The 13,073-nt window shown below is 31.7% G+C and overlaps 1 protein-coding gene across 5 annotated transcripts in view; it reads right to left on the minus strand.

Annotated features, from left to right (window-relative positions):
- Positions 1 to 13,073, minus strand: part of ASPP (Ankyrin-repeat, SH3-domain, and Proline-rich-region containing Protein) — a 184,673-nt gene that overhangs the window by 72,554 nt on the left and 99,046 nt on the right. Inside the window, exon 1 of one of the 5 annotated variants that reach the window (XM_013317480.1) lies at positions 10,242 to 10,881. The exons of the other annotated variants lie outside the window; for them this stretch is intronic. Within the exon in view, the coding sequence (XP_013172934.1) occupies positions 10,242 to 10,682 (441 nt within the window). The 5' untranslated portion in view covers positions 10,683 to 10,881. Of the gene's footprint in view, positions 1 to 10,241; positions 10,882 to 13,073 lie in introns of those variants that run through there. 5 annotated transcript variants of the gene reach the window in all.

Here is a 13,073-nt window from a genome sequence, read left to right on the forward strand (position 1 = left end):
ATTATTCTCGCTCGAGTTTAGTCTAAGCCGCTTTGAACCTAGTGTTCCTGGCTTGTTGCCAAGCTAACCGTATTATTATCGCACTGTTGCATATCCCTATCAGTTTTTTTTTCTAACGTCCGTATATATGGAAGACAGTATTTGGTTGTTATGTTGGTAACAATTTTTTCATCGAAATATACCAAACAAGGAATTGAATTTCAACAAACTTATTTATATTACCGTGGGTTTCTGAGATCGAAATCGCTTAAAACATATTATTATCTAGTTTTTGTCAATGACAGGGATGACGATATGTTTTATACAGAGATTTTGATCTCAAAAACCCACGGTTATTAGGGTTATATATATGGTAACCACGATAACTTTCGAAACCTTTCATATTTATCACGTCTTATTTCCTGTTCATTTTGGTACATTTTGTATATTCTACAGAGTTATTCTTTTTTTGCAAGAGAGTAAAATGAATAACAATCGTGTATCCAATCCCGGCAGTTCTGATCAGGGCTTAGAGATCGCGTCATTAACTCCGTAACGCTTGATCAGTCAGTGCCGACGAAGTAAATTTTGAGCCGTAAATATCTCCCGAATATACTCGCTCGCGAATATTTCAACGGGGAGTCGCTTCACGGAATTTTCCATGATACGAAATTGACTGGATTTTGCAAAACGAGCAAACAGTAAGGTCTGTTAAAATTATAACTCAGTAAATAATTTTAATGATTGCGAAGCGTTAATAACATAATTGTTAAGGGAGTCAATTAACATTCTTAAGGTTTGATTGCGCCATTCTACTAGAGACGTGAGTTAACACGCGATCTACATAATCTTACACAAATTAAGGCTTCATAAGTTTGAGTAAAAGAAATTATTCCTATGATATATTTCAAATAAAATAATCCCAAAGATCTAATATATAAAAAAAAACTTAATAAGTAGCCTATATGTTCTTCCAAACTATGTTCTACAGCTACGCCAAATATCAGCGAGATCCATGCATCAGTTCTGGAGATACCTTCTAAGAAATATCCATCCTTAGAAACATTCGCATATATAATATTAGTAAGAGGAAAGATATGCTAACCAATTCATTAATCTCATAAAAGTATAATAAAATTTTATTTTCTAAAGATATTACAATTTTCTGAGTGCAGCTATGCTAGTTAGTTAAGCAATAATTAGTTTGGATTATGAATAGGAAGCTTAAGTCCTTGTAATGAACAAGTGGATCGTCTAATGAGGAAATGAGCTCTCTTCACGTGAGAAAAATTCATAATGAACCAGTTAAGATGAGAATACCAAACTATGCGGAAATGTAATCTAAAGACCACATCACATAATCTGTGGTAAGCTTTACTTTATATCTAACTAGTTGTTGCCCACGACTATGTCCGTGCGGAATTAAAAAAAAACACCTTATTAGTATGTCTTATTCCAGACTATGTTCTACATCTATTCCAAATTTCAGCGAGATCTATGTAACCGTTCTGGAGATACTTCAAACAAACATCCATACATTCCAAACATTCGCATTTATATTAGTAAGAGGTAAGATATTAGTAAGATAGCTCAACTAATAACTTAACTCAGCGAAGATATTTCTTTTCGATTATGTATACGAAGAAACAAACAGTTGCTCTACTCTTAGGGCCTCAATATTTAAACTATTAAATAATTCAATGAAATTAACAAAAAGTTTGTATAATAGTGTTGAAGTTGGTTTTATAGAACGTATTTGATAAAATAATATAAGTGAATCATGAAATACAGATTGAATGAAGTTAAACATGCTCTAATAAGCCAGAGCAAAACAGATAAAAAAATTATCGGATCATTCGCCAAACATCTTGAAAAAGAAATAATTGAGAATGCTATTCAATTTGTGATCTTATCACATTGGTATAAAACTTAAAATAGTTTAGCACAAAATCAGACCTTATTTGAAGCATTTTGAATCGAGGCGCATGGTACATTTCTAAACGAATTTTCACTTAAATATTCAGCGGAAAATAGACTTTTCTGTGTAGTGGGAAAACGGTAGCGTACGGGAATTTCATAAAATCCTTTTCCGCCAAATTATTAACGCAGCATTTGAGTCCGACGGTCTCTTAGACTATTGCTAACAAAATTCTGTTTTTATACTCATTTTAAAGTTAAAATGAAAACTATTTGTGTGATATTTATCTTAAACGTGTGAAAAAACACAATTGATAGACACATGCCTCAAATTTCGTAGCAACTTACATACATATGCTTAAAGTCATATACTGGAAACCCTATATTCCGAATTCTATTAGCATTTAAACAAATAGTTAGTCTAACCTTAAGAGGTTTGTAAGGATTAACAAGCTGGTTAGATTTAACAATTTCTCACTGCGTAATAAATTTTACTGACCTAAAAAAGGTCACAGCTGTTACCAGTTATTACCAGTGCGTGTTAAATTTTAATGACGACTTTCCTCGCTTAAGTTAGCTTAATTAAGTTACTGCGAAACGTATGAAGACGCACGAGAGCTGTGGAGAAAACTTCCGAGGTCGTTGACCTTTGTTTAAGCATAGTTCACACGCACTAGTGTTTGAAGTATTTACATTTACGGTAAACGAAAATTCTTTTACAATTTTATTTTAACCAATCATAAGTCACTATGCACAAAATACTTTCTTAAAAGTAACCTTAATTTTTTATATCTGTTTTATCTGCTAAGATTTACAAAATAAAAAGTTGCCTTACATACGAAGAATCGTTTTAGATCGTTGTGAATTTTTATTTGCCTTTAGTATTATTTTCCAAAATAGAGCATGAATTTAATATGATTTTAAAATTTATCAAACATTCATACTGCTTTCTCATCCAACACACCGTTAATGTTTTTTTAAATTTCTTGTCCATGTAGACTTAACTTTACATATTTTCTCTGTATTAAAATTGTCTCAAAAGCGTTCGAATACCGGAGTTATAACTGGCCTTCTATAACAGCCATTAAATAAACTTTAACTTCTGAATTAGAAAGAAAAGTAAATGAATTATAAATTAAATCTAGTAATAATTCCTAAACGTGGATGTATTCAATCTTTATACTGCATGTTCTATCTGGCTTTACTGGTTGAAATGGTTCGAAATGAAAGCCCCAATTAATTATTAATTTCTTTTTTGTTATGATATTCTCTAAAAATTTCAGGCATGATGTGAAATAAAACAAAAAAAAAACAGTGTCCGTCATGGAGTAGAACATAAAACTAAACTTTACTCAATCAAATTTGTACTTTAAATTTTGCCACAAAACATATTGACTCTTATTGATACGGGATATAAGGACCAAAATCAAATACGACTAGAGCAACAGATTGCTCGTGTATTCAAAAGAATAAATATTGTTTATATTTCAAATAAAAATTTGTTACACTATTACGTTTTTATTTTCATTTGCTTTTAAAACGATTTTAACAAGTTTTCATTGCCACATTTCAAGTACAAGAATAAAACTTTATATACTACTATACTATACTTATTATATAAGCCACTTCGTACATATATCAGACAACGTAAATATTCGAAACTAATGAACGTCGCGAGTTTTGAGGTACGCGCTTTGTACACACAACGTTGCATCGTCAACGCTAATAGTCTTTTCGGTACTCTTGAAAATCTCAGCTACTTTTCTTACAAGGATTTTGACAAAGAAGTTGCGAGCGACTGGTTTTAGCGACTAAAGAATAAATTGTTGACGACGCGTGCATTTGTAAGAGCCTCTACAGAATTTTCTCTACAGTCGAAGATGCAACGTAAATCTTGTATACGAAAGGGCTTAAATTTTATAAGTGAATATATTGATTGTGAATGTCTTCACGTCGTTGTGAGACTTTCGACAGCGATGCTATCGGACTTCAGAATTCACGTCGTCTTTATGTAAATCAAAGTAGCGATTCACAAGATTATACTGTCAGTCTGTACCCGGATAACACGCGGTTAATATTGGTCGTGTAACGAACGCGACACACTATTACTGTGGATTACTACCGCCTAATACTGCCGTCTCTGTTTTTACAAAGTAAATAAGTAGGATGACTATACTTACTGTTATCAATGCTATCTTAATGTATAGTATAAAACATTTACTATAGCTTAACGCAGATGTTCTCGCTTACCTGAAACAAAAGATAATAAAATTAATCATTTTTATAAATAAACGCGATGTTCGAAGTCTGTCTCGACTCTTGAGAACTTCGTCTCTTTCTTGAAGTCTGTTAAAAATACAACAAGGATAATTTCTTAATGAAATCAATTAATCTACTTTGTGTGAAAAATATTACCGTTATGAATATTCCTCTTAATAAAAAACAGTCTCGACATTATACTAAGAAAATTTCCATTAAAAAGTGAAAGAAAGAAAAATGAGTCTCATAATGTTTAGTCATTCGAAGACGGCCCACGACGTCTTGTAAATGAGTAAAAATTAATTAGTTTGTTACTAAAAGCACGTTTTGCCCCTGAACTCTGAAGAAAAAGAAAAAAAAGATAATTAGGTTATAGATTAATGCGAAATAGATTGATGAGAAACCGCAGAGAAAAGTAATAATTCTATTTAAATTAAACGGATATTATTTCAATGTTAAAGAATCCATCTTTTTCTTTTTGGAGGTAAGTTAACAAGCGTGTTCCTTTTTCAATTCAGGGCAATGACTTCGAAAAGTTTGACATTAACTGTAAGTTTCTGCGCCCTCCCCCAAAATCCCTGTATATTGTTATCTCTTTTGTCCAAGATAATAACAGTAAAAACGTTATGTTTTATACATATTTCATTAGGGCAATAAAACAATCTAATTGATAAGTCCCGGGTCGATCTTCGTTGATGTTTTTAACCAACAAATCCTTCGGCTAAGGACCTGTTTCAATAATCTTAAAAAATTACTTGGTACTTTGTATCAAATAAAGTTGCGTGAATATCTAAATAAGCTGACAAACGCAAACTAATTGACTTATTAATACTTCATGTATTATATGTCAGTTAAATCAGGCAATTTTCGTCGACATTGTGAAACAAGCCGTTAGTTGCTCAATTTATATTATATTAACTTCCAAATTCATGATACACGTCAATTAAATTTGTTATCTAACGATCGCATCCTCAATACTAATCTACATAGAATCGATACGTAATAATTCCTTGTACAGTGAAAATAAAAACGAAAAAAAGTTATAAATATCTAAGTAAAACAATAGAATCTTCAGAAAGATTGTCATTTCGAAATAATCAAAAATAAGGTTAATGACACTGGTAAAGGTAATTTTCAATTTTATTTGACATTTTGCCAGGAAACCAATTGAGATTCTGAGAACGCTTGGCTCAAGTCCTCCTGAATTAAAAATAAACTTCATTAGTCTGAAAACATTCTCCAAATAAATTATTAAAAAGACCCTAAATGTATAAAAGTTGCACTGAAAAATTTTCTTCAATATCTTCTATTAAAGTTTGAATATATTTTTCGACACATAAATACATTTGTATTGAAAATTGTTATAATTTATATCTATACATATAAATAAAATTGGATTGTCTGTTTGTAATATTGAATTTATTTTTTACAACATGTATATGAATACATATACGGTACGGTACATGCACCAAAATAACATTTTTTTACAATTTTTGACTGTCTGTTTGTTCGTCGGCTAATCTTTAAAATGACTGGACGGATTTTGTTGAGACTTATTGGATGGTAGCTGATGAGAAGGAGTGGCTTATGCTACGTTTATTTTAGAAAAATAAGATAAGAAAAATAAGCGGACAAAGCCGCGGGCACAGCATTAGTTATATACATATCAATTAATGACGAAACTTTAACAAATATAATTAATACACAAAACAACAACAGCAACCAGCACAAAGCATCCATTGTACCAGAGTTTCTGTGGTTTACGAAATAGTCAAATTAAAACTTTTAATTTTGTCGTTGCAAATTTCGTTTGCACCAGACATTTCCATATTTTTGTTTTGTCAAAAGAGAATAAAAGGAAGGACGAATCGTGTGTTCTATTCAGGACAAAAGGCGACAAAAGCAAAGCAGAAATGTGACGCTAGAATTCTTATTACTTGTATTGTTTGACCTTTGTAACTCGAATAAAAGGCTTCTGGTTATTGTATTAAAAGTATTTTAGTAAAACTTATATTTAATAATTATTCTAAAACAAAAATGAAGACGCCATTACGCAGGAAAAATATTAAAAACGTAGAAATATACATTTAAAAGTGTACATAAATTTATTCATTCTACATATTTAGTTTAATAAATCAGTTAACAAATGCTGGGGATATTAAAATTCTTTTTAATTAAACTAATTCTAATTTAAAAAATAACACAACCTAACTTTAAAAGTAAAAAAAAACTAACTAAGATATTCGACTCCATAAGCACCAATAAAATAAATAGTAAAGTTTTTACCTTCATTTCAAACATATTTTCGAGATTCTTGATACCTAAAAATGATTTATAATTTCCAAATTATAATTTTGAACAACGTTTTAACATAGTACATACAGACAGACACAATGAAAGTCGCTTCTAGCCACAGGCGATGTGAACTCGCATACGAGTAATGTCACATCGGTGCCAAGAGCGAATTTACGACAATCCTCTAATATCAATAATCGATTTTCAACCTTAAAACATACGACATAGAAGTGAATAACTCTGGACAAATATTCGCCTGTCTAGAAATCCGTCTGTGTAACAGGAAGTCGGTGTCATTTCTAGAGTGTTCACGCGCGACTGATTAAAAGCTAAATTTTCATTACAACTCTCAATTTAAGACAGATATACACTTTTAACTGCAGTACATTTTTAAACTCTTATTTTACTAATATTATAAACGCGAATGTTTGGATGGACGAATGGTCGGATATTTAAAGGTATCTCGAAAAAGGCTGAACAGACCTCGATGAAATTTGGCACACATATAGAACATAGTCTGGAAGGACATATCATCATCATCATCATCAGCTCACTATACGTCCCCACCGAGGGGCTCCGAGCATACCCTTAGTTAAGAGTGATTAGGCCATAGTCTAACTAATTATGTTTTTAATATTTAATTCCGCGCGGACGGAGTCGCGGGCGATATCTAGTATGTTCACATTTATTAAAAATATGGATACATATAAGTGTGAACGAACTTCTTCAAATTTATTCCTTGCTTCCCAAAAAATTGTAATTAATTTCTATAGAATTTTCGAGACTATTTCGGTCACAGAACTAACTTTAACACTGCGATGACTAAGTAAAGACAAGTAACCATGGCAACCGTAAAACAAGCGGTCTGCACCTCAAAGTTATTCAAGTTGCTTGCGGTTCGTTCCGAGCCGTCTCCAAAAGATAGTTTAAATACGACGCAAACTTTACACGGCAATTAAGAGTTGAAACTATTCAACATTTATTTCACTTCTTGAAGTCAAAATGCGGCATGTAATAATATATTCAAGATTGAAATAATCATATTTATGAAAGAAATAAATAAATATTATTTTCAGAGTTTTTTTTTGTAACTATATGAGTCTATTTTCTATCCCATTCTGCTAACTCACAATCACCTTACAAGAGTTATGTTGTGATTCCTAAAAAAAAAGAAAACAAGCTGTTATCCTAATTGAATGAATACTTCACGGTTTGTTAACAGTAAAAATTATACTTAATATTCGTTCTTTTAACAAAAACTTAAAAGAAATCAAGTTAGCTACGAGTGCTCTCTATTTTCTTACAATTTGAGTGATCAAAGAAAATAATTCTCGGAATTCTTTCACGGTTTAATAATTAGAATATAAAAATATATTTGAATACTAAGCTGTTGTCCGCAACTTCGTTAACGTGGAATTAAAATAGCCTACGTATGAGCTATTTTCCTTACCTTCCCGTCAAAATCGGTTCAGCTGTTCACTCGAAACAAACGCAAACTTGCAAATGGATAGGAAGACAAACCGACATTTTTTTAAATAAAATTGTTTATTATAAGTAGGTAACCCAAATAAGTTCGTGAAATACGACATTTCATACACACAGAGTAAAACCTCGAACTCGACGAAGTAAACTTTTCATGTTAGATTTAAAAAATTATAAAACAAACATTTACGCTTACAAAGTAAAAATTATATTCAAATTAAATATTGTAGTACAATTTGTTTACAAATGGAATATTTGAGTACGGTTAGCAAACAAAATTAGCAACGCTCAAGTGAATTATTTAAAAATTGATCGCGCTCCAATTCCGAGCTTTATACGTGCTTTGTGTCAAATGCTTTGAATAGTTACCGACAACCGGACAGATTTCGGGAATCGCTTTTGCATTTCGGGATGCGGTGAAATTGAATTTCACAATATATTCGTTTGAAATTTATTTATTTTGCCGATAATGAAAGACAATAAAATTATAGATTTAAAAAAAATCAGTGACGGACACAACACTGGCCGGCAACGCATCTGCAGTTCCTCTGGTGTTGCAAATGTCCATGGGTGTCGTTGATCACCTCGTTTGTCCCCTTCTCTTATAAAAAAAACACTACTATTTTTAGACTTTTAGCTAAGACTTTGTTTACTAATTGGATGGCATTCACTGTGCTGTAACCTTATTAGTATTATAAAAGTAAATATCAATTCCTTTTAGCCATTTATTTACGTGTACGATAAAAAGAGACTCGATAAGAAGCGTATAAACACAGTTATTTACATTACGATAACCTAATTTCGTGTACTCAACCGAAATGTATCTTCTTTGATAAAATAAATGAATGCTAAATCGATGTTTATATTATTTAAATCTGCCACTGTTCGTAAGATAAAATATTAGTGCCAAAACACAAAGAAAGATGTTATTGACAGTTTTGGAAAAAATTATTTAATAGTGAAAATGGATTGATTAAAAATTAATGATGAATATAAATTTAATACAAGATTCTTGACAATGTAGGTGGCAATTTTTTTATAAGAGGAAACACGGTTAAAGTATGCACAGTTGTGCGAATAGATAGTGATATGTTTCAATCACTCCCGCAATTATAGTATGTTAGTGTTGTGCTAAACTTATTCAGTTTTGCTAAAAGTATCAGAGAGAGTTTCCTAACTCTCCATTAAAGTTGACACACAATTCTCGGTACAAAAATTGATTTTAACAATTCAAAAATATATCGAAGTATTCAACTAGCCAAAGCGTAATTATCGCTTGAACAGAGTCTGTAACTCCGGGCTGTTATGATTATGTTTATAGTTAGCAATGCCCGCGGCACTCAAACTCGAATCATCGTGTAATGACGATGAGATGTGCAGTTTAGATCTTGATATTGTATATGACTATTAACTTGAAACATGTACCAACCTAATTCAGGAGCCAAGGCCAATAAAACTGGCTAGATAATAAAATAACGACATTAACAAAATGGTAACAGAACAACACACATGGTAAATGAATAAAACATTAATTAATGAATAAGGAACCTGTAAATTGAAAAGAAAAGTAAACGCATCTATGAAATATTAATATTAAAACTTCCTTGTAATTAAAGTACAGGAACTAAAAAGGTGGAAAAAGGAATGTAAATAGAACTAACAACGTACATACTGGCAACTCGCAACGTTGGTGAAGAGAAAACAATGCGCAACGAGTTAAAGGAACAAAAGAACTAGTCGTGTGCATCACCGCCTAATTGGGGGGCCGTCGGAGAGCTAATGGTCTGTGTTGTGTCCATTGACGGATCTCACTAGCTCTTGTATTATAACTACATATATTAACATCTACATGTCGATTTAAATATTTAGGGCACGATTTATTCAGATATAAGTACTACAAAGATGGAATAAAGCGGATGCACTTTGAAAAATATGATAAATTAAATGATAAATAAAGTTGCGAAACAGAGTATTTTTGTAGTTGTCGATGTATAATTAACATTACTATACAATGCAATAAACATTATGAGTTTAACACGAATTTAAAATAATTATTTCTCCATTATCGTTTTGACCGTTTAAATATTTTAAACGCTATATCATTATGAAGCTCTTCTTAAATAATTAAACTGTCTGAAAGTTTAAGAAAAATGGTAAAAAATTAAAAGTATTCTTCATTTCTTGTTAATGAACTGTCAAAACTTTACCGATACGGATAAAGCGCAACAAAACGCTTTTTAAATTTTACCCACAAAGTAAAAGGAACGAGGCTAAAATTAATACTTGGCGGAGAATAAAAGCAAGCAAACCTTTTTGAGTCCGGCGAGACGCAAGGCCCGCTGCAGCCGCGCGGCGCGCGTTGTTGCCACGTACACTATGGGTACTGCCTCCCCGCCTTCCAACTCAATGTCGAAGTCGTTAACTGCCTCGTACAACTTATAATCCTCCAACTTTTTTGCTTCTCCCTTCATTAGTTCTATAGCATCCCTGTCTTCACTTATCTCGACATTTAAAACTTCCTCGGGCGGAGTACGAGGATTCTTATCGATGTCTTTTGAATCATTTGCGACGATAGCGTTTAAATCGCTTTCCTCTTCTGGGTAGATGATGTAGTAATTATTGTTCACAGGTTGGTCTTTCCCCTGTTCGCTGCAGCAGTCTTCTATTACGACGGATGGTATGCTCGGATTGGACGTCGAGAAAGAATGGCCGTTCCAACTCAGTCCGCTGCTAAGGCGTCCGCACTCCATTGTTTTTAATGTAAATAATCAATTACTCAATGTTTTTTGTTATTACGCTGCAAAAAGAATGTGGAGTATTCAATAGTTGGATTACGATTGTCTGTGTCTGATGACGCGATGGGCGTTTACATAGAATCCGATTTCATGAGCAATGTGTTACTGCAACGCTAAATAAACAATTAGATAACTACGAGTTAGGTCTGTGCGTAGCGTTGACTCCTTTAAATGTTTTCGTTATATACCTACAGTATTTTTAAAATGTTTTAATAATAACGACGTAATAAAAAAAATAAGTCTTGCTGTTATTTTTACACCTATTACCGGGTAACTTATTTGAATAACTAGTGAACTAAATGTAATCCAGGAATTCACGGCAAAATCTTTCAAAAAATATACCAAGTGAATTCGTTGGAAATCCGTGGCTGTTGGTGAACGTATATTGCATTCTTTGCAAGGATTTTGTCGAGCATTCGGTTTTATACATATCATCTCTTGAAAATGGTCGCTTTATTTGTTTACGTTTTGTTATAAATTCTGCGTATAATAAATTTATGACATCATATGGTGTAGTTTACGTATTCCATTGGAAAATGTAATCTGTTTTTTCTAACATCAAATGTGTTGCGCAATACAGGACTTTGTTTCTAACTTAATCACGGTACAAAATACAATAGCTTTAACAAAATTTTTACAAACATTTTTTTTCATTCGGTAACTTAACATATTTGTAGGTATATTGTATTAGTAATTTTGTACTGTGACAGATATAAATTTAGCTTTGAAAGTCGAACAAACGTTAGAAGCAACTGTTTAAAAATGAGAACAGAACGCATGATGTATTACACATGCTCGCCGTCTTGAAAAGTCTTGCATCTATTATTTAGATGATCTATTCTATCATATCCACGAAGATCATGTACTGACTATAACATTTTACTGCCTGCCTCAAACCCAGTACAGTCAGCTGCATAAAAATGTATACATTTATAAAGCTTCAAAAACTTGTACGCTTACGCTTTCAAAAATATGTATACCGGCATCCGTCTGTATAATTCCGACTATAATTACATGTTTTTGACGACTTTTTTTGGATCATAAGACCTATAAAAGTTTCCAAGGTTTGATAAGTGTGTAATTATTTATGTAGCTGACTGTACAAAATCATATGTAGAATTACAGAAACACTTCAAAATTTCATTAATACAATCTAGGTCAAATACAAAGATATTTTACCACATCGTACGAAAATCAACCTCACCAAAATATGTTTAGGACAGGTGTAACGATACTAATTGATAAGGGTAAAACATCCCTCATTTTAAACAAAATGTTATCTAAACCAAATACATTTGAATTTTCAATTGATGTTCAAAGTTTGTTCAAAATTTTTAAAAATGGAAATGAAAATAAAAGGAAAAGTGTTTTAAAAACAAACATCGAGATATTTAATTATTATATATTTTTCTATTTCGTATTATTTACACTTGAATTGACTCCAAAAACCTTAACATAATCAATCCGACGAAAAGAGTTACATATCATATGACTTCTAAGAGATGTAACTCTTTTCGCTGAAAGATAATATTTGCATGACTTATGACCATTTGCGTTGCGTATCAAAATAAATCAGACCGCAGACGAGACGAACTAAAACGTTAATGTCACGAATGTAACAAAACCGCGCAGACGAAGTCGATGCACTCCCCTTATATCCTAAAGAACACTTTCCAGACACTGAAACTATATTAGACGCCACGATATTATGACATTTAAGTCAATTGACTATCTACCAGAATCGCGTGAATAATTTCTATTAGTACCTATGTTAGAGGTGCAATTCAATTCTCATTGAGACTGGAAAGTGTCACTAATTTTTTTTTTTTTAATACAAATATTTGAAAAAAATATCTCCATATTATTACATGAAAATAAATACCATAAAATTATGTGCACATTGATAAATAGATATGAGTATATTTAAAATAATTAAATGTAAATCATAGTGTACTAAGAATAAATTTACACACACAATTTTTATTCGACTTTTCTGGTTGCGTAAATAAATTAGATTACTATTCTCGCCCACATTTACTCTGACTACAGGTGTATAGATACTAGCAAATATAAACATATATTTCCTACAAAATATAGATTGAAAATGGGATAGCAAAGTACATACTTCGACATGTTGAATATTAATTATCTCTTTAAAGAGTTACATAGCGCATTATATAGATAAAAGACGTTCTAATCTCCTTTCATACTATTATATATACTACAGGAAAACATTATTATATATACCAAAAATCAAATACGTATGTGTATGAATGAAGTGACAAAGATTTTTCAAACCCGTGTCATTTGAGATTCTGTATTATTGGCGTAATATGGAAATAATAA

This window comes from Papilio xuthus, unplaced genomic scaffold (genome assembly GCF_000836235.2).
Source record: "Papilio xuthus unplaced genomic scaffold, Pxut_1.1 DF826938.1, whole genome shotgun sequence".
Taxonomy (NCBI): domain Eukaryota; kingdom Metazoa; phylum Arthropoda; class Insecta; order Lepidoptera; family Papilionidae; genus Papilio; species Papilio xuthus.